The sequence below is a fragment of the Rhinolophus hipposideros genome (assembly GCF_964194185.1).
Source record: "Rhinolophus hipposideros genome assembly, chromosome: 6".
Classification (NCBI taxonomy): domain Eukaryota; kingdom Metazoa; phylum Chordata; class Mammalia; order Chiroptera; family Rhinolophidae; genus Rhinolophus; species Rhinolophus hipposideros.
This window is the reverse complement of record NC_138052.1, coordinates 74,859,423-74,881,744: the sequence shown is the minus strand read 5'-3', so window position 1 is coordinate 74,881,744 and position 22,322 is coordinate 74,859,423. Positions and strand designations below refer to the sequence as shown.

General features: G+C 45.0%; 1 protein-coding gene across 4 annotated transcripts in view; it reads right to left on the bottom strand.

Moving 5' to 3' along the window:
- NRP2 (neuropilin 2) overlaps window positions 1–22,322 on the bottom strand; it is a 126,625-nt gene that overhangs the window by 77,589 nt on the left and 26,714 nt on the right. For all 4 annotated transcript variants that reach the window (XM_081052683.1, XM_081052681.1, XM_081052684.1 and 1 more), the window contains 5 exons: window positions 15,030–15,211; window positions 8,938–9,168; window positions 7,687–7,842; window positions 5,810–5,979; window positions 3,814–3,969 (listed from right to left, as the gene is read on the bottom strand). In XM_081052683.1, coding sequence (XP_080908809.1) covers window positions 3,814–3,969; window positions 5,810–5,979; window positions 7,687–7,842; window positions 8,938–9,168; window positions 15,030–15,211 — 895 coding nt within the window. The remainder of the gene's footprint in view (window positions 1–3,813; window positions 3,970–5,809; window positions 5,980–7,686; window positions 7,843–8,937; window positions 9,169–15,029; window positions 15,212–22,322) is intronic.

Here is a 22,322-nt window from a genome sequence, read left to right as displayed (position 1 = left end):
CTGCCACCCACTACGGGGTAATTCTAAAAGCTCTTGGACCCAAACCTTTCCTCATCCCTGTGCTCACCTTCCCATCCTCAGTGTGGTCATCAGGATATATTGAGTACCCCGCTAGACTTTTTCTTTTAGCCCAAATTCCTTCCAAATACATCAGAAAAGCCCAGAAGCACTGTAACTAAGAGAAAGGTAACCAGAGCTGCGTCAACAGATGCCCATGTTTACCAAATAAAGGAGAACTGAAGACAAGGGCTTTTGCTTAGACATATAAGGACAATGGCCTCTGCCACCATCCTGTTACCAGTCTTGGTGTCATTCCCTCCAGGGCAGACTCAGAGAATCAGCATCTCAGAGGTGAGCAGGAACTTGGCCAAGGCCTCCCGTCTTCCAGTGCCTCCATCTTTCTCCACATCTCTCCCTGGGTTTGTGTGTACATAATTGTGACTATAATTATAGACACATCCATGAACCTTCTACCAGTGTATTTACAACACTCTGTCTATGTTTGGGGTGTTATTAATACAACTGGGGAAACCAAAAGCAGTAGTTTTCTGCTTGTGGTTTCTGAGGAAATCTATGTGAAGCAATTTGTATAATCTAAGCAAGCACATGGGCTGGATATGGTCTTCATCAGGCGGACGAGCTCTCAGCCTTGAGGTTATGCCATAAATACGCGTGAGGAGGGCCCGCCCTATAGGAAAAATCATAGGTTCCATATTTATGGCATGTGGAATTGGATTTGGATTTGGGAATATGCTGTGCATATGGCCTGCCCAACTGGGCTGCATTTTGCCAGGAGGATGCTTGCAATACCCCCGGCAACAGTGTACTTACTGCCTTTCTCAGAGGCACCCTCACCACTACCTGTTAGATGGAAAGAGACTAAGAAGAGGCTGCTCCCGGGCTGGGAGAGACTGGAAAAGAGTCCCTTAGCTTTCCTCGCTTCCTGGCCGCAAGAAGAAAGCCATTCCCCCGTAGGCCCAATGCTGGCCTTAGCCCAGCCTGGGTCCAAATTGTAAATAGTGTTTTGCAAGGAAATAGCACAGCCATCTCCCACCACCTTGGTGCTCATTAATCTTGCTTTTCTCCAATTTCCCCAATTCCCTGGTCTTTTGTACGCTGCACTGGTGTTGACAGTGACCAGGGAATAAAATCCCGTATTTCTGCCCCAAACGCCACCATCCTGTGTACTGGTTTGTAACTGCAAACCTTCTGCCTGTACCACGGAGCCGAGCAGGCTGCTGCCTCCATCTCAGCTGTGCTTTGCTCACAGTTCCTGCTATCTGAATTTTGCTTTCAAGCCCAGCACTTAGCACCAGTTACCTTGGCACAGCGCCCACCATCCAGCGGCTACAAAGAAAGACTCAGCGGTACCTCCGGGTATAGACGAAGCCTCTCCCCCCATCGCCCCCAAGTCCCCTCCTCACCCCACCTCCCCTTCGTGGCATCAAATCAAACTGCAGCAGACTTGACAAATCTATTTGGCACGGTTCACTCAGTGATTCCCACCCGGGCAGCCCAGAGAGCTGCAGTGAGGCACATGAACGCTGTGGAATCTGCACATTGGATACAGACATCTGGGGGGGGGGGTAGATCTGCTAATGAAGGAGAGGCAGAGATCGCCTTGGAGGGGAGCACTGGGCGGGTCTCCCATGTAGCCTGCGACACTGTGGTGGGGCGAGGGGGCGATGCCTAATTAGCAGGCTTTGCATTCTCCTGCCTCCTTCTAGGTACCAAGAGGATAAATTTCTAATGGGGAGAGAAAGGGCTTTTCCTCTGCTCCAACATCCTTTAGGTGGGCAGGGCTGATTCACAAAAAAAAAACAAACAACAATAAAATTACCCCTGGGGAAAGGATTTTAGCTCAGGGTGGGTGGGAAGGAGAGGCAAACGAGAGAGTAAGAAAGAAAGTGATGTGTCCAATATGAAAAAGTTGATCAGAATGATTCTAAAGGAGCCCAGACAGTGGAATTCAGTTCTCAGGAATATCTTCCCTGCAGAATGAATATAAGGGATGAATCCAGGGAGGACAGCATTCTATCAAAATGTGCAGCGCTAAGGTATTTCCAAAAGCAGATTTCCTACAAATGATGTTTTAAATAGCATCCTGGCCCATCTGCGTGCTTTTAAAATCAGCTTATGCTACAGTATCCCTCTGGCCAGCACTGCTTAGTCATTGAGCCTGGACAGGGAGGCAGTCAGGTGAACCTCCTTCTTCTCCCCCGGGACACCCCTACCCAGCTACAGGCCCTCACCTGCCTGGCTGAGCTTCTGGGCTCTACCAGTTTCTTCCTGAAAAGGTTGGGTGGATAAAGAAGGCATAAAAACGATTGGGATGGGTTAAGGACTCAGTCCACAGTGCTCCTGGCACCCAAAGCCGACTCAGGCTTGCCATTTCCAAGTGCTATTTGGCCACTCTTCCTGAAACAAACAAAGTCAATGACAAACGAGATGTGGATCTACATGTCAAGGTGTGGAAGTCTTTCACTCGCTTTCTCTGTCCGCGAAGTGGGTAATTTTCGTGTATGTGTGTATGGATACCTAGTAATATCTAGGAGCCACGATTTTCAGACGAAGGGTGCCATGTTTCTATGGTAATGTTAATTTTTTTAAAAATCTACTCCTTTAAAAACTCACGTTTCCTTAGTCAAACAGTGCCAATGTGATAGCTCAGGATTTTCTGGGTCTAAAGTTTCCAGTTGCACCAGCAAGAGTAAGCTGCTTTGGAACAGTGACAGGAGCTAAGGAAACTGTTTGGAAAAGATCTTTGGCCTCTCTTGGTGTGGCCACATGTGTCCCATTTTGATCATTCAGAACCCAACCAGGGGCCTGGCAGAACTATAGCACTAAAGAGAAGACCCCTGTTTCCTTTGTCCCCAGTTCCCTTCACAGGAGGATGAGTACTCTCCTTCTAGACCTGAGAGCCAGCACAGGATAAACAGAGTTCTCCCCCTGCCCAGGTGAGACCACTGGCCATTTCCAATCGGCCCCCCACACGCTGAGTACATCTTACAGCCACTACGTCACCACGCCAGCTGCAGGCCTATTCACTGCCAGGATGCCATGTGTCTGAAGAAAGCTGAGTGCCAGACATTCATCCATATGTACAACAAAAGCCTCACCCGGACACACCTCCAGGGGCCACAGACACTGAAAGCACCAGCCGAGAGAGTTCAATGCTTTGTCGCCAAGCATGATTGCCAGTTCAGATCCCATCCCCGACAAACTGAGTTTCTCCTCATTATTTACTCTCCTCTTTCTTCTTCGAGACATTGTGATTCCCTCTCAGGATTTGTGCCCTTTCATTTCTAGACCTTGGTAACTCCTGAACTGCAGTTTCATGTGGTTTTGTGATTGTTCACCCAGCATGGGGAAAGGATTCAGGCCATAAATGCTCAATGAATCCTGTGTGAGGATGCATGGACGGGGAACACATTTTCTCCTTCATTTGCAGTCAGCGAGCACTCTGCAAGCTCTCTCTCTTTTTCTCTCTCTCTTTCTCTCTCTCTTTCTCTCTCTCTCTCTCTCTCTCTCTCTCTCTCTCTCTCCCTCTCTCTCTCTCCCTCTTTCTCTCTCTCTCCCCCTCTCTCTGTCTCTCTCTGTCTCTTCCACAAGATGCAACAGCAGCCAGGCTGTCGGAGAAACAGTGTTTTCCAGTCATTTTAGCATAAGAAAGACTATTTTCCAGGCCAGCGGCTCCCACCCTCCATCAATTATTTGAGTTTCCCTGACCTTGGCCTCTTCCCCTGTGTGAGGTCAACCTGATGCTCCTCTTATCCCAGCCCAGTCACCTTGGAGGTGGGGAAATGGGTTTACCTTGTGGTTTTTGCCGTGCCGGTACACCATCCAGTCTTCACCATTCGTGCTGACTTCCAGCTTATAGGTTTTGACATAATAGCCATTCTGCGTTTCCCTGGAAATGGCTCCCTGTGTTGCAATGGCCGTGAGCATGGTCAGAAAGCGTAGGTCCACCTGAGGAAGGGAGGCAGAGAAGTAAGGGGGCCATGACTCCCGACACAGGGCAGCAGCTTGCTGTTTCTTCAAAGGGCACATTTGCAATACTTAGTTCGCAACCCCTGTCTGTGATTCACTCACATGGACTGGTGACAAAGGACCAGTCTGCAACTCTTCTGGACAGTTAAACTAAACTTATTTGGCACTAAATTGGACACCTTTAAAATTGTAACTTGATTATTATTATTTTTTCTCTTTTTCACAAATCTGAATGGACAGTATTAAGTTTACCTTCCAGGAATCATTGAACATCCAGAAGTGTGACCCCTTCTTACTAAACAATAGACTGCCTTGGATAGCAAAAGCAGAAGCTCTTTTAGAGGAACAATGGCTAAATCCAATCCACTCCACTCCAATCCAGTCCAATTCAATTCAATTCACTTATGATGCCCTAGTTGCAAAAGTCTCAGCTCAGGGCTGTCTCCCTCCCCTCAGTCCCTTACTCCATTGTGTATTTAGTCGCTCAGGTCACTATGGGGTCAAAGGGCATGCAGAGTCTGCCCAAGCAATTAGGCTTATGTACCAAGTCCTGACCTTTGGCTCCATGAGGAGGATGGCCAACATTTTGAGGCACCTCCCTTCCCACAACACCAAGCCCCTTTGGGAAGTGCTGGATATTGCTACTTTGCCAGCCACAGTGTTTCTTAATGGCAACCTCCGTGTCATCAACATTTAGCTAGCACACACTAGTAAAATTTGATGCAGCAAAGATTTATGGGCTACTTAATATGTGCTCAGCAGTATTATGCATTCAAAAGAAGTACCCGGTGCTGTATATGTGCATGTTAAACAGATGGATAGCAATAAGAGAAAGTATGTGATTAAGATCCCAGAATAAGGGTAAAATCAATGGAATGCCTATCATCATGGAGAATTTTCTGGAAGCTTTGCAGGATGAGAAGGATTTTTGAAGAAGCAGTGATAAATAGCCTTAGGGTTATACCGTGAGAATCTCTGTGGACTCCATGGAAGTTTCTAAGTGGTCTTTCTTCCTTTCCCATTGTGTGCTCTGCAATGTCCTCCTCAGAACAGAGGTCACCGTGTCGCATCAGAGCTAGGACAGGCTTGTCAGTGGGTCACAAGGCTGTCTGCCATGTGTCATAAAAGTCATTGCTTGAGCATAGAACTAGAAGCTAGCTCTTCCCTGGGGACGAGAACTAGACCAGTCTGTCATGCAAGGGAGGATTACTCAATATGAGCTGCAAGTTTTATTCAGAAAGAAGCAAACAATAGTGTGAAAAGATGCTGCAGAGTTTCTGGGCAACTAGAGTTTCATTCCTGGTAGTGACATTTTCCCATGTGTTCTTCTGATAGCTATGTGCAAAACCTTCCTGGCAGCATTCCCTCCAAATACAGAGATCATGAAAAGGTGCCATGCTCAGCTAGCAACACAGGAAGATGCGCTTAGGAAAACGATGTCCCCCTTTCTCCCCCCAATTGAGTCTCTGATGCCTCCCTGTGCCAGGAATGAGGAACATCTGGATCTGTTCATAGAATGTTCCTTGGATATTTATAATGATAGGGCAAACAGCACCTTGGCCAAACAACTTCTCCAAGGCCTTCACAAGGACAGGCACGTGTCCGTCTCACTTGTCATTTCATCCCAGACTTACCACAGTGTCTTGCACAGCCTATTGCCTGGCACATGTATTTGTTTGAATGAATGGATGAATGGTGGTCTCAAGTATGCTGTGTTTATAGTCTTTGTATCTTTTGTTCACTCCAGCAGAGGAGCTGCCCACCTTGCCCACCAGTACATACACAACAACTGCATACCCTCTGGTATCTGAGTAAGTACCTGGAGATATTCCTTGCTGGAATCCAAGTTGGGTGTCCAGCCATTGTCATCACCATGGAGCCGGCTCTGCTGAGGTCTCCACCTCCCATCAGAGTAGGTAGATGAGGCACTGATCTGTTCATTAGCAATCCTGCCAGACTCCATTCCCAGGGGGACATTGCACTGAAAGTCTGAGGAATGGAGATAGTCAAGGGCAGAGTTAGGTATTTCAACCTGAAAACACGGCTCCCTTCGAGGGACAAGTCCTCGTAGGGACTCTTTCATCTTAAAGACCTCATTATACACTCACATTTTTAAAACTATGCCAAGTCATGGAGCTTGACAACCCCTCTGGGTCTGAAAGAAACTAAATTGGACCTAAAAGAAATCAGGCGGTGGATAAATAAGAATCATCATACAAATTAAAAATACAATCTAAAGCACAAGAACTCTTGGTGCTGCAGGCTATGGGTGCTTGCAGATGCAACATTATTGAAATACAGGTACATGTGTGATAGACTCGTGGCAATTTGGGTGGGCTGACGCATCGTGGGAAGCCTGCTTTATTAATAAACACCCAGAAGGCACTTTTGCTTCTTTCTTTTTTGTTTTCACTCTAGTGTCTCATGAGTTCTGGCACAGAAGACAGACATTACAAAGCAATAAATACCTGTCTTTGGGAGACCTCTCTATGAGTACATGCATGTCACCCGACATTCCCCTGTGCCACCTGTCTAGGGACATGGCCCCAGAAGTCACTTACTCTGACCTTGTGCTGTCAGTATAATTACTGTCTTTCCAATGGATACCACAGACACTGGTCAATATTTGTGTGTGCATGTGACTGACAAGGACCGGCAATCTTTTCAGGTATCAAACATATTCTTTGGCTCTCTGACTGTACTTGCCATTTGCAGAACTTGGTGTAATTTGCAATACTATTTTCTTGTCACTCAATATTCACGAGATCTTTGAAGAAAAAAACAAAAGCAAGACCCAGAACAAAACCCATCAGCTTTCCAGCCGGCCAGGCTGCCACATCTGTAAGGTAAGCATGTGGTACACTGTCTACAACCCTGGCAGGATTTCCCGAGCTCTAATCATCTTTAAAGTGTTTCTTTCATCCTTAAAGTTATCGTTCGGGTTTCTAAGTGGAAATGGCAGCATATTTGAAGCACATGTCCAAAAGAAGTTGATTTAAAGAGGGAGCACGGGGCAAGAGACTGATGGCCTAGTTGGCAAGTTTTACAACTGCTGGGGTCACAGCTACACTTACAATGCTTTGCATAGTGCCGGGCACATAGCTGAAGCTCAAAAAGCTGTGTTTATGTGACGTATGCAGTGAAAGTCCAAGCAGTGTAGCAGCCTAGCGAGAGAAACCACTCAGGGCCAGAGACATTTAATGTCAACATATATACTCAGATATAGAGTTAAAAGTGCTCTGTTTTCTGACAATGGCCACTGAGGTTTGGAAAGGGAGACAAACGGTCCCAGACTCAAAAAATACTAGCAAAGGAGGGGTCTCTATATAGATATCCTAACTAACCTTCCTCTTATTCACAGATGACAAAATTGAGGCTTTTATTCACAGATGAGAAACTGAGAATGAGAAAACTCATTCTCTTGAGATGGTCCGGCAGCTTACCCTGGGCATCACTCATTCTTGGTACACATACTTTTGTTTGCTTTAAAGCAGTGAGCAGCCAGATCAGCATTTGTTCTATTTTCAGTCATCTCTGCCTAGCGAAAAGCTACAGCTACCATTCCCTAATTCAGATCCCATTCCAAACTCTGTAGAATTCCCATTTCCTTCTCTTGCAAAGGTCAGCCTGTCTTCCCTGCATACCCTCACAGCTCTGACGGAAGGGCAGGACAGAGGTCCCCAACCACCAACTCACTCTCTATGGGCTCTTGGTGAACCAGGTAGTAACGTGCAGAGAAGCCGTCCTTGGCCACAGCCATGTCTGTATGAAAGGTCAGAGAGAGGATCCCAGTGGACGAACGGAGTTCAGAGGGCGTCTTGGTCCCACAGTACTTGCCAATCAGGGGGCCAACTGAGGTGCAAGACAAAGAGAGGTCAGCAGATATGGAAATGTCCAACTCCATTTTCAATATATTCTCCCTTCCCACAATTGCAAGTCATTCTCTAGACCATCACTTTCTATGCCCCGGCATAAAAGAACAACCAAAGATATGTTTTAAGAACAATATTTTTCCTGCACTTTAAACATACTTTCCCTGACCTTGTCTCATTCTGTTTTCATAGCACTGAGAGATGGGCTGGAAAGGTATCATTATAATGCCTGTTCTACAGAAGAATGAATTGAGGTTTGGAGAGGTCACATGACTTTTTGTTGTTCATACAGCTAGGAAATAACAGAGCTGGGTCTCAAACCCATGTGTTATGACTAAATCTTATGCTTTTCTCAGGAAATGAAACTGCTTAGCCATCGAGTCTCGCATACAGCGCAAACTACTTAAAATGGCTACCGCAGTGAGAGATTGGTGTCCTCGATACTGACTAGACTCAAGCCTTATGTTGGTCTCCCCCTGAGAAATACAGCTTCCTGGGTCTTCTTGGCCTTGGGTGACGCACATTTTTGACATCTATGACTATATTAATAAGGATGAAATTGTAGTCATTCTTATGATGACGACAACAGCTTATTTATACAGATAAGACAGATAGGTTAAGTAACTTGCCCAAGGCTGCAGAGCTGCTAACAGCAGAGCCAGAATTCAAAACTCATCCAACTGGCTCTATCCCAATGTGGGCACAGAAGGCGGTCACTGAGTTACTTTTATGGAAATCCCAACAATTTAGAGCAGAAAAGAATATTACCTATAGGTTTTCTCATCTTCATCTAAACATCTACTCAGTCTCCTCCTATCTTTCTCCAAAAAAATTATTTCCAAGAAAGGAAACTGCCTTTCTGCAATGTCTCTGAAATCATCCTTGGTGAAGGATAAGAAGAGTCATCATGGGTCACATACAAACCCTAAGGAGCTTTGAAGTCTTAGTTCTCTCTCTCTCTCTCTCTCTCTCTCTCTCTCTCTCTCTCTCTCTCTCTCTCTCTATTGTTACTAAAGCAATTAACAGGCAGAGGTGGAGCTACTGAGAAGTGCCTTGTGAGAGTGACATCACTCACCATGGGGAATGCCATCCCAGATGTCCAGCCAATCATATTTGCAGTCTCCCTCTCCCACCTGCAAGGGGTCGTGCTCCAGGTCAAAGATCAGAAACTGCAGGATGATCTCCATCTTGGGTTTGGCCAGGATGGTAAAGGTGCAGTCTAAGTTGTGTGGGTACTTCTCAGGGAACCCAGGGGATTCAATGGTCCCGTTGGGGCTTGTAAAGTTCTTTGAACAGTCTTCGGAGCCTGTATGTAAACGAGAACTGTAGCATTAAAAGAGTAGAGAGGAATATGCCTTCCTTAGCTGCTTCTGTCATATGGGTTATTTAAATGTTTGGGCCCAAATCCCCCTACTCATGAGGTATTTGTTTCTGCTGGAGTGGCCCTTGAAGCAACGTACACTTTACATTCACGTTTCAAGCCCTTAAGTCAGACCCTTTAAGAGAGAAATTAGAGCTTACGTTACATATTAGAGTAAAAACAGCAACGAAGAATTAGGGAGGGGGTAGAAAGGAGGGAGGGAGGGAGGGAGAGAGGGAGAGAGAGAGAGAGAGAGAGAGAGAGAGAGAGAGAGAGAGAGAGATTCTCTTGAAATGAGGAACAGAGTCTTCTTTCTCAATTACTCAGCTGCTTGCTCCAGAAATGTAAGTTATTTCAATCCTTAAGGAAGGCTTGCCGATTGCCAGCAGGGCAAACAATGTTGCCCCTTATTTATTGCTGACCTCAACACAGCCCCTATTGTACCAGAGCCAACTAAGTGCCCCCTTCTCCCTCCAAGATCCAAGGTGCCTCAGGGGAGGGGTAAAGGGGAGCTTGGGTCTCATTCATGTCATGACTATATTAAAACGAGCTGCTCTGTAGTGGCCAGACAATTAACAATCGACGTTTGTAGCCGGTGGATCACAGCAGGGCGTTGGGCATGTTAAAGGCCGCTCCAGCAGCAAGTTTGGAAAAAGGCGGCAGTGTATTGACATTTGGAAGGCTTCTGGCTCCTTTCTATTGGGGATGGCCTTGTTTCTCCCCGAAGCTCTTGTGTCTGTCTTCTTGGGACTCACGGAGGTGTCCTTATTAAATGCAGTGCACAGTCATATCCTGGTGCTTGGAGGGCTGGGGGAGCTGTAAAAGGATTACAGCCACCATATCTCCTAATGCCTCTAGATGGAGTTATATTAAAAGGGCCTTCATGTGCTTTATCCGAGCCACCATTTGCCAGGGGAGGCCAAGGGATGGTCCCAGGACCCTGTGGACCAGACCATGGGCCCACGACAATGCACAGAGCGGGCAGTGACTTGAGTTAATGTGATGCATGTATATGTTGGACAATTACAATTGATTACACAATGTTCCGATTTTAAAATTAAAAAAGGTAGCAGGATTTATGAGGAGGATAATAGGCACTCTAAACATGAAGAAAAAAACACGGAAATACTCAATAAACCAGGTGTTTACTGGCAGGAAGTGTCCTCTGGGGATCCCACTGAAATATAACTATGTAATGTCAATACACTGATCTTAGCCTGCAGCGATGTCTTTATCCCAGGCTCCTGCAGAGACCCCTCCATGAGTCTCTTTATTGATGATTGCTTTCTGGAAAGCGGCAAATGTCTGACTTGGAAAAGGTGCCATGCAAATTAGCAAGGGAGACAGACTGCAACTTTCTTCGGCGTCAGGCAGGAAATTCCAATATCCCTACCTACCCATCCATCACCTTCAGCCGTCTACCCAGCACTGTGCTTTGTGGTAAAGTGAGGACCCCGGACACCGGGGGTGAGAGCTAACCTTTACAGGATTCATTGGAGGCTCTGTAAGTGTCACATCTCAGCAGCCCTCTACTCCATCATTCAGGGGCAAGGCAGCCCAGTGGGCAGCCCAGCCTGGAAGGATGAGGTAGACAGTCCTCCCCCAGTTTGTTAACCATAGAGTCCCCAGCTTTGTGTATCATCAAGCCTCTAGCTCCCAAGGGCCTCCTCAATGATCGGGGATGAGGCAGTTTGACAAAGCCAAGCCAGCTGGCAGGTCTTGGGGGGCCGAAAGGAATATTAAAAAGGTTAGAGATTAGGGCTGCTGTGCAGCCTTCTTCATGAGGGCCACTTAGCCAAAGGAAATTAACTCTCTGTTCACAACTTGCTTGCAGAGCTAGAAAAGGCATCCTGATATTCTCTCCTAGAGTTTGCTCTATGGTCTTTCCCTTCCAAGGCAAGGGGAATCTCCACCCCCCTGGGAGTGGGAAATTTGTGGTAGAATCTTTCTTTGGTCCCTCTATCCAGGGAGGATAGGGGTTTCCACAATGGACATCTTGTAAGCCCAAGAGAGGCCTGGAGAATGTGAGATTCAAAAGTATCCACACTTTCTAGGGTTCTGAGTCCTTGTATTTGACTGGACAGAATTTTTCAATCTGACATCCTTAGGTAAAAAAATTTTTAAAGTGTGTATCTGTCTCTGACATATGGCTATACATGGGTATATCCTCTGGCTTATTTTGAATGAGATAGACAAACAGTATTATCCTTTTTACACAGAAAAATCAAACTTGTTCATTACAATCATGAATTCACCTGGAATCACACCATCTCACTGTTTGGACTGTGGTCAAAATGTCAGAAAACAGGCAGCTGAATATCAAATGTGGAGAAGAGATCCTTGAGACAAAAGTTGAATCTTGTAGATATCTACCTAATCAAAAGATCCTTTCTGTGATGTATTAAAGGGATTAAAGGTTAAAAAATAGTTCAGTCAACAAATACTCAAGTTCACTCATTGCTAAGATGGTCCATAGAAGCTGGGGGATTTCGGCTGCAGTGAATGATTTCATACCAAAGAACTCTGGTATGAAAAATGCCCACTCCAGGTTTTTCCACTGTAAATTTTACAGTAACTCTGCATACAAGAAGAAGAAGAATCTGTATGCATAAAGCTATTTAAAACATGGTGGATTTATCCACAGCTGAGCTTGGCCTGACCACAAAAGGTGAATGCAGTTCTTCAACTCAGGGAGTTGGGGAGGGGGCATGCCAGGTTTCCTCTATCTGTGAATAACCCCAAAGATTTCAGTTTCCAAAATGTCACTGAGCCCCAGGAAGAAAACTTCATCTCAGACTTTGGTCCAAGGAGCATTAGACAACAAACACAAAACCCCACATTTTCCAGTGATTCGGTCTCCAATGTCACATTTTAAGTGATTTAAAAACTTCTTTCTCCATTCTGCTCATGATTTGGTGATCTGAGATCCTTTAAATTTGCAAGTTGTTTTGGTTTTGGTTTACCTGTTTATATGAGGACAGTCTGGTAATATATAGGCTCTTTTAAAAACGACTTCATTCAGGGCAGACATGAATTTTCCACTCCAGCCACATGTCCCTGTCTGTCCCCCGAGGGATGGGCTTATGTCTGTCACTTTAATTCTCCAGCAGAGTCTTGCCAGGGCATTGTGGTATCAAAGATTCCCAGAGTCCTCTGTATGGTTATTTGTGTATCTGTGTTTACAGTTCCCCCTTCTTTCTCTTTATGAATCTGACCAGCAAACATAGCTGTGTTTGTTTGGATTTCTTCAGCATGTTCATGCATTTCTTTCATGTTCTGTGGATGACATAAAGTTGGTATATTTTCTTTCAAGACTCCAACAGTGGGTGCAGGGCATGGTACCTGGCAGAATGTTCATCTTCCTAAACTTCTCAGTGTGAAACTTGCACCCCCACACATGAATGTGTTTTATCTAGGGTTGACTTTCATGCCGAGTTGCTCTTTCAAGTGGGCATGACAGCAGGTGAGAGTGGTCCCCGAGAAAACCCCTGGGCTCTCATCTTCTTTCTTCCATTCCCCAGAATCATGGCTGCTGTAGACAGAGATAACTCCCCCCTGCAGTAATCTCCTTGTTCCTTGTCTAGGCCATCCCAGTCCTTAAAGTAGGCTGCCCCTTTTCTCCATGTTCAAGCCACCACCCTTGGCTGGCACTATGATTCCCAGGAAGGCCAGATTGGCTGCTTCATTAGAAATCCTACTTCAGTCTGTCCTCAAAACAGCACTGCAGGGTTGATACGTAATATCCTCGTGTGTGTTTTATCTTTTAACATCGTCCCTTCAAATTTTCATTATGGATAGAGTTAACATTCACTTTTTCTGTGGCTTCTGGAGAACATGGCATCGTCCTTTACGAAATACTAAGTCAGGAGGCAGGAAACAGAGATGAGCTGAAACGGTTCTGCTCGCCTTGTTCTGACTTCCCTTGGCCAGCTCCCTGGAAGATCTTGCTAGGACCCTTTTTCCTGTCACGGTCAGCACAATGAAGCTGAGTGACAGCTTTAGCACTGGGGACCTTGCTATCTAACAGACTTCCCAGATTCTGTTTGCTAAGCCACTCGATGGAGCCCTCATTTTCATAACCATAGCATGTCCGTCATACCTGTACTTCACGCTTACTCATTCTGCTTCATATCATAGTTTTCCTCTCAATTTACGTATCTATGTACTTTATTCACCCAACAACATCTACTGTGCGTCTATTACACACCTGTCTCCCCCACTAGAAGAGGAAGAACACCCTGTTCCATTCCTTTCTCTCTCTTCTCTCCCCACTGTCCCCAGCAGAAAACGGTATAAGGAGAGTTCCACCAGTGCTGAAGGCACTGACCGATCTGAGTCTTGCGTAGGACTCAAGGGGATGTGGATCAAGCTATTCGGGAGCCTCACACCAGCCCTGAGCCACTGGATACAGATGGTCAGTGTCTGTGACCTCATGCAATCAGGAGCATGATAACACAAGACAGATGGACCTTTTTGGGACGTGTGCCCTGGGACAGTCCGGGCTCCTACTCTGGCTTGACACAGTTCCTTCAGCCCCACCCCTTCACTGGACTCTACGTTCTTGTTCCTAGGCAGACAAATCCGACAAATATTTAGACAGAGTGGATATAAAAAGTGCTTTCAGCAGCTACCACTTCCTTTCAAGAACTGTTTAGTGAAAAAGAAAATATATATGAATAGTTCCCCTCACACTGAACTCAACAGGCGCCGGACTTGGGCCTCTCGATGACAAGGCTGACAGCCTCCCCTTTCACCAGACTCTGTCCGCAAGTTGCAAAACTTAGGCTGCTGGAGAGGGGAGCACACTCATTAGATGGGGCGGGAGCCTGCTAGGTGGCAGAGCAGGCCCAGAGAGGGGAGCGTTGGAGGCTAAGCTTCACTTAGTCTCAAGATAATGAGCGCACATATAGGAGGGAAGGGCATGAGGCTGGGAGTGCTTAAGTGTAGATGCTGAACCGGTGTCTTGTGAATGAAAGTTGGCTCAAATCAGCTATGGAAATAAGCACTGGCCCATATTCTCAGGGCCTAAAGTAATCCAAGGGGGACCTGATGAAAAGAAAGTGGTCAACTTGATGTGCAGCATTCTCTGGCTCCTTTTCTGCTATCTTTTTTATCGCTTTTCAGAGCAACTGTTTCATTGGCATTTAGGAAGTGGGGGTTTCATGGGTAGAAGTTGTAAAATAGATCAGCCAGGGGAATTTCTAGGAGCCATATTTGAATGTAAAAGCTACTGCATGATCCCTTCAGGAAGGGGACAGGACATAGTGAGATCTTTAGAGACTACAATTACTGAAAAGATTATGTCCTTCTGCTCCAGGTAATTCCAAATAAAGGCAACATTACACCCTGAAGTAATTAGGAGGAAGTTCAACCAAGTTTTGCTTTTTTCCATAAAGATCATTGTGCTGTTTAAACACACACAAAATCAAATTCTTTCCAAAAGTGTTTTGCTATTTAATTGGTGCCACTACTCTTTCAATGTCACAAACAATTCTTGTCTGCCCACCAGGTAGCACCCAGCACTAATCATGCAATTTGGCTTCTCAGGTTAGGTGATAACCTAAACTGGATTTTCATCTGGGGCTGTCTCTAGGTTCACCTTGAACCTTTCTTCTCTCCACCAGCTTGCTCAGGCTGGATAAAACTGTAACCCCTTACCACCTGTGTCAACCGACTGGGCTCCGTCTATGAGGCACATAACTATGACACACTCCCTTACACAGTACCCTATGGCCAGACACAGATGACGGTGTCCCATCTTCTCTAAGACGCCCAGCTCCCAGCTTTCCACCCATGACCACACTGACCTGTCTTGAAGATCTCATAGCGCAGGGAGAAGCCTGCCCCCTGCCGGGCATAGTCAGAGGTGAATTTGATGTAGAGCACGGAGCCCGAGGAGATGATGGTGGGGGGAGCAATGTTCCCACAGTGCTTTCCCAGGAGGTCTGCGGACTCACTGTCCCCATCCCGAATCTCAATGAAGTCATACCTAGGTGAGGATGGCGGAAAGGGACACATAGGAGACAACATCACTTTAAGGAGAAGAAAAGGACCAGCATCTCACTCCAGTTCATGGGCTCTCCATTCATTTCGAGACACTCAGGTGTTTCAGATTGATATAATACCAAGGTCACTTATGTTTGCTTGTAGACTGTCAAACACAGATATAGGAAGCTACGTTGCTTTATGAAAGCCCCAGAGAGAATGAGCACCTCCGCCGAGGGCTAGATTTTAAGGCCTTATCTCTTTGCCCACCTAAGAGCAGTAACATCATTCGAACAAGTATCTCCAAAAAACATGTTTTGCTTCCTTCCGTAGCACCATTTTTATTTCCATTATGATCTCTCTGAATCTTAGTCGTTTCTTCTTAGCTGTGTGTCACTGCAAGTTACTTAACCCCTTTGAGCACCCACTTCTTCATCTGTAAGAGGAGGATAAAAATATCCACTTCAAGGGGTTGGGATGGAGATCGAATGAACAAAAAACATATGTAAGGTGCTAGGCACCGAGCCAGGCACGGAGGATGTTTCAGAGATATTTTTATTTTCCTGCCTCCTCCCCCACATTTCAGTTTTCTCCTGGGTTGTCCCCTCTTCTCTTCTCTTTAAATGTTAATGACAACGAGTCCTCAAACAGGGGCCACCCCCCTCCCTGAGACAACTCTGCTGAATTCACATCGGCGTGTGTTGTCAACAACACATTTTAGAAAGGAATCGGCATCATGTTAGATAACGCAATGAAAACCTTTCTCCCAAAGCAGGGGTGAATCCCCGGGGACTCGCCTCTGTGAACACAGAGCTCCTAGCCTCAGCAAGAGGCAGAGCAGGCCCCCTTCCTTAGGCGGCTAAGGTCTGAGCTCATTCCAAACATAATCAAACTGGCCTTGGTCGGGGAAAGACACCTCCAAGGCATGGTGGACTAGCTTCACGGATGGTGCAAACATACTATGCCATTTCATCTGTATCGACACACACTTTCATCCTTGGTATGTGCTCTGGCAACTTCACTGTGCTCCTTTGGGCTGTTGCTCTGGGATCCCAGGGAACACTCCTATCACAACTGCTGATTATTTACTGAAAACCAGCTCTCTCCCCCTCTCTCCGTGTTTATTTATTTTGCATCAACCTGTTAAAACAACAACGAAGAAAACTCTTTCTTTTGGGTAAAAAGAGGGAAGGCGACCCTCCCTGGGACGTGCCTGCTGGCTCCTGCCACACACACAGGGCCAGTGGGAGCTGGCTACCTGCAGAAGTGGCTTGTTTGAGCCGGCGTGGCCTGAGGCCTCCCTTCAGCCCCCAGGAGCTGTATTTCAGATTGCTCAGCCACTTCCAAATAAAGAGGACTGTGAAGGAAGTATAAGGAGTGGACCAGGATTCGTTTATTCTTTTACCCCCGAGAGCTGAAAGCCTACAGTCAAATGAATCACAGAAGCTGGTTAAGTCTGGAGAAGATGAGATGGCAGGGTTTCCCCCAGGAGCTCTGTAGAGATGGCCACAGATTGAGAAAGGCAATGCGGGTGGGGGAATCTGTTTTAGGTCTGTGATGATTTCAGTGTGGGAGATGGTGCTGACTTTGAAAACATGCTTCCTCACTTCCAACACAAAAGTGAAGACACTGAGTTGGTTCTCAAAGGAAATTCCCCAAACCTTCTGGAAATTCCCTCCTTACTATTTCCACAACGACGTATAAGCACTGCTGGACAGTCACTCCCAGCTGAGTAATGGTGATGTCTGAGCAGTCTGCACAATGTTGAGAAGCCACGTGGATTCCTTAAACAGACATTACCTGGTTCACCAGGAGGAGAATGCATGGGCCTGTAAGAAAGAGTCCCCTTCCCTCCCATCGAGGAAGTAGACAAAACTGAGTTCCAGCCTCATTAGCTGTGTGCCCTCAGGCAAGTTATTTAACCTTTCTGAGCCTCAGAAATGGGGAAAAGAAGAGTAAAATAGGGATATTTGAAGCTTTCTCTATGGGTTGTTGTGAGATGTAAATGACCAACATAATCTATATTGGTTACCCCACAGGCAGTCAGTGTGTGCTTAATAAATGTTAATTGTGGCCTGTTGTAGCCTCATACCCATTTCAGAGGTGAAGATCCTGAGCCTTGAGCAGAAGAGACTTTCCCTGAGAGAAAGAGTGAGTAAGGAGAGGTGTAGTATAAGCCAGAATGTGTATCTGGTCAAACATTTTGAAAGGCACTTTGGCACAAATCTGACAAAAGTTAACATGCACATACCCTTTAATCCAGCAATCCCACTGCTAGGAATTTTTCCTAAGAAAACAATCAGATCTGTACAAAGATACATATGCAGCTTTGTGCGTATCCATATAAAAAGAAGCATATGGAAAGCAAAAAGATGCTTTGTTTGTAAACAGCATTATGTCTAAATATCCAAAAACAGAGGGTGGGTGAATCCATTTTGGTATATAGATGAAATGGAATGCTCCGCTGCTATGGTAAGCAGTGTTGTAGCTCTAGGTTTTTTGTTTTTACAGAAAAAATGACCATGATATATTGTTAGGTTGAAAAAAAGTAGACATTTTTAAAAGTATGTTTTAAAACATACGTGTGTGTGTGTGTGTGTGTGTGTGTGTGTTATCCTTGCATACACATAGAGAAAAAAGTCTGAAAGACTATATACTACAATATTAACAGTGGTGACATCTATGGGTGGTGGGATACTTGGTAAATTTTACTTTCTTTGTTCTCTTCTGTATCTGAGTTGTTCACAATAAGCCTACGTGTTTCTAATAAGCCACAAATATATAAAATAAAACTTCTTCCATGAAGACATTTTTTCAAAGTAGAAGAGCTCAGGAAGAAAAACCCGCTTTCATAATTTAGCAGACGAAAAAGCAAGTATCACCATCCTCACCATTACCTCACAGATGCGCAGTAAGGACTAAACACAAGACAGCTTGTGGGAGCACATAACAATACCGCCAGGGACATAGCTCTAAATACCTAAAAAGATTTTCTTTTTTTTTTTTTTTAAGACCACCAGATAGCTCCAGTCTTAGTGATGTCAATTTCTCTAGGAAGGACAAGGAGAAGCCTTGACACCCCACTGGCTTGTTCATCAGAAGTGGGAGGGATTTATCCGGTTGCCTAATCATCCATGTAGTAATTTTGGAGATTAACATGATCCGTGCTGCAGTGGGGCTACCCAGCAAATGCCACAGCTACTGGCTTGCCTCAATGGCTATACCACCCCAAATCCTTTTTAGTAATGCAGTTACAAATACATCGTTACACATCTACATACACACAGCGCGAAGGGATGCATTTTTGAGAAAAAACTTTTCATGTAAATCAATGGTATTATGAATTTTCTCTCTGAGCTAACTTGTTAGCTAAAGGGTCCCTCTGGTGAATCCTTCTGTGAAACAAATAATCAGTCCTTACTTGAACTTCTTAGAAAAGCTGGTTTTTCCTCTCAGGTTTGTTTGAGGGGAAAGCTATGAGAGAGTTCCAATCTGGTGGCTAAAATCTCCCCTCCCTCCAGGATGCCGGTTGTGCCCTGTGGACAAGCCCCAGTTAACCAGCAGGTCTCTGGCTCGCCTTTTGTATACAGGGCACACACCAAATGACATGTTGACTTCACACAGAATGTCTCATTTACCTCCCGTGTGACTGACTCATTTGGGGAAATTTTTTATTATTAGGGATTTGCCACAGCTGGAGTAAATCGCCTCAGAAATTTCAGTGTTGTCAGATTCATTTGTGGAAGCTCTCAGAAGCTTCGAAAGTTTGTGGCTTTGGAATAAATATGGCTTTGCTGCTAGCATCTAATAACCAGCGTTCACTTGGTGGAGGAATCTGGGGTACAAACTCAGGGCTCACCCCCACAACAGTCCAGTAGGATAGCCTGAAAAGCTGCTCCTCTTAGAACACATTATTCATTTTCCGGAAGGAAACATAAACCAGACATATTAACTATTATGTTTGCATTTCATTATTCATAATCCCCCCCAAATGAGAAAATTCCTTTCAAAGCTTTACCACTACCTTTTAGTATTTTATTTATTTATTTACTTTCCTAAGCTGAAATAGCCATCTCTACTCCCAGTTCTTTTTTTTTTCCTCTCTAAAATGCTTCCCTGAGTGCCGTTTTACTTTTCTCCTCACAGATTCTGACATCTGTGGGTTGAGTATTTGTCTACAGAATGCTTTCTATACTTTCCTGCTCTACTTCAAAGTCTTAATTTCTCTCCCCAAACCCACATTTGGGGCGTGGGAATCTTAACAGTGGAATTAATTTTAAGAGTCCACGGGAGAGATATGAAAAAGCAACAGTCTCATCTCTTCCTCTCATCCCTAGGCAAACATGAAAAGAGGCTTTCTCGTTTCCATAACTCTATCCATGCTTGACACTTCCCGGCAGGCCACCAAAGGCTGGCTTAGCCAATGGAGCCTGTGCTGGAATAGTCACCATACTGAGACCCCTCTCGCAGGGCAGGATAATGTCTAGCCCTTTCCAGAATCTACCTCTGTGGATGTCCCTAAAAATGGCTTGTGAGGGAATTTCTATATCACAGGTGAGTGCTTGGGTGCTCTGAGGGAGAATGCGGTACCCATCCTATGTGATTTAGATCTATACATCAGAGTATCTGTACCCACTCAAGTCCTGAACCCATAACCTCTGCCAACTAGGCAATGCCTCCTTTCATGCCACTTGTATCACAAAACATTTAAGACATCACAGTTTACACAGGACATGCTCTTTCCAGCCTCTGGGCCTCTCTTCTCTCTGACCACAAATACAGTTAGCTTTTTTTACTGGCTAGTAACTTTGCTCACATTCATCTAAGTGCAAATGTCACCTCCCCAGAAAAACCTGCCCCGACTACCCTATTTCTGATGGCATACTCTTATTCTCTATCTCACCACCCTCTTATTGTCTTTACAGCTATTACCATAATCTGTAAAGGTCTTGTCAATATGCTTGTTTATTTGTTTAGAATCTGTGTCCCATACTAGACAATAAGCACCATGAGGGCAAGGACCTTGTTTGGTACTTGGCACATAGGAGGGCTCACTAACTTTATGTTGAGTGAGAAAATGAATGAGGGACCTGAAGTTGACGTTACATGTTCAGAAGAACATACTCTGTGATTATGTTTTCTGAGGAATTTAATGTTTGGTCCGTTTTATATCCTTTGCCTTTATTCCAACACATTCACTGAGCTACTCTGGTTATATCTGGAAACTAAAATGTTGCCTTGTGACTCAAAAACACGAAGTATAACATTTTGAGTGGAAGAAACATCTCAAATCATGCTGACAGCATTTTCACTATTAGCGGCAAACAAATCAACTATAATTAAAATGCTGTCAAAGTGATTTGAGATTTTTCTCACACTTTCAAAGTCCCATATTTCATGAGTAGATTATCCAGGCCAGAGAATTTATCACCTCCTGGAGTGCCTTTCTTCCAGGAAGCTCAAAGACATCTACAAACGCTGTTTTATTAATCCTTACATTAAAACCCACAGGAAAAATAAAAGAAAAAAACCACTGTCATATACAGATTCCCAATGAAGAAGGTACCCGAGGTGGCCCGAGACACACAGAGGCTGCAGGGTGCAGGGCTGCAAGATGCGGAAGTCCCCGGTCACTTCAGGCCCAAAGCCAGGTCGCCTGCATCTTGGGTTCAGTAGGGAAATCCAGCCTTTATGGAGAAATCAGCTTGTTGTCAAGTGGGGTTTTTTGAAGAAGCAAATTTTGTTTCCTTGAATTTCTCTTTCATTGGTACCACCCATTTAGTAAGAAGCTTCTGTATGAATGGGAAGAGCTCCCATTTACTAAGAATTTACTATAGGCTCGGCCCTCAGTTTAGATATTATTTCATTCAATCCTTATTTAATGCACACCAGGCCCTGTTCTGCTTACCATCCATGTGCACATGCAGAAACTGAGACTCACATATACACCCACAGGTGAGAGGTTAAGTGACCTGCCCAAAGTCACGAGGAAAGGTCGGAGGCAGGCTTTGAACCCAGGCACTCTCACTCCAGGGCACACCTCTGTCCCTTTGCCTCATTGTTGAAAGAAGAGCTGAGAGACTGGGAATGCCAGATTTCCATAGCACAAGAATATGAGAAAGTACCAGGTATAATGAAACTGCTTGGTCTCAGTTACAGACTTAACAGAATCTTGTTCTTTTTATTTAGCTGTTTTGTTTAAACAAAGCCTGTAAGACTTGCCAAAATTAATAGACAAATCACCAACAGAAGCAGTGAACAAATTTGGAATTCATCGTTTCAAGATTCACCCAGTAGAAATCGAGCTTGTAAGTGCTCAGATGGGATAACATATTAATTTTTGTAAGGGAAGTATTTTTATAAGCACATATACACCCATATGTGAACATATGGCCCATCGAGTGAGAAAATAGTATCCTGTGTATTTATTTGTAAGCTCTCAAAATACCATCTAGAGCACATATTCTTAAGCCCATGGATTTTCAATAGGGTTCACAGATTAATTTCAGTAGCCGGGGAAACACCTAAAATCACATGCAGAAATTTTGTGAGTTTGTGTCTATGCACATTTTCCTAGAGAAGGGGTCTATGACAAAGAAAAAAAAAATCTCAAATTACTCTTATAGACAGAAACATATCTGTCTATAAGGGTGTACTCTGGGAAGGGTAGTGCATGCATGGGCTTTGTAGATGGAAGCACCCATCTAGTTTCTGGCCCTCGCTAGTGGTGTGACTGCAGGCAAGGAATTTATCCTGAGTCTGTTTCTTCATCTCTAAAATGGAAATAATAATAGTCCCCAGCTTTTGGGATTGGTAGAAGGATTGTGAAGGTACACATAGGCTCGGCACAGTACTGGACGCCTTAGAACACTGCCTGGAAGACACTGGCTATTTTTATGATGACTTATGTTTTACAAAGCAGGGTGGTAGACTTGAGGGGGGGGGAGGAGAGTTACATACACACGATACTTTTGAAACCAAACATGTGACGATGAAATGAAAAGTCGTAAAGTTAGAGAGCATCTCAGGACCCCACCCCCATCCTGCCCCAAACTCAGTGCTAGGGAGGGTGGTTTCTAAAAATCCTCCTCCTGTACAAATCCATCAACAGTGCT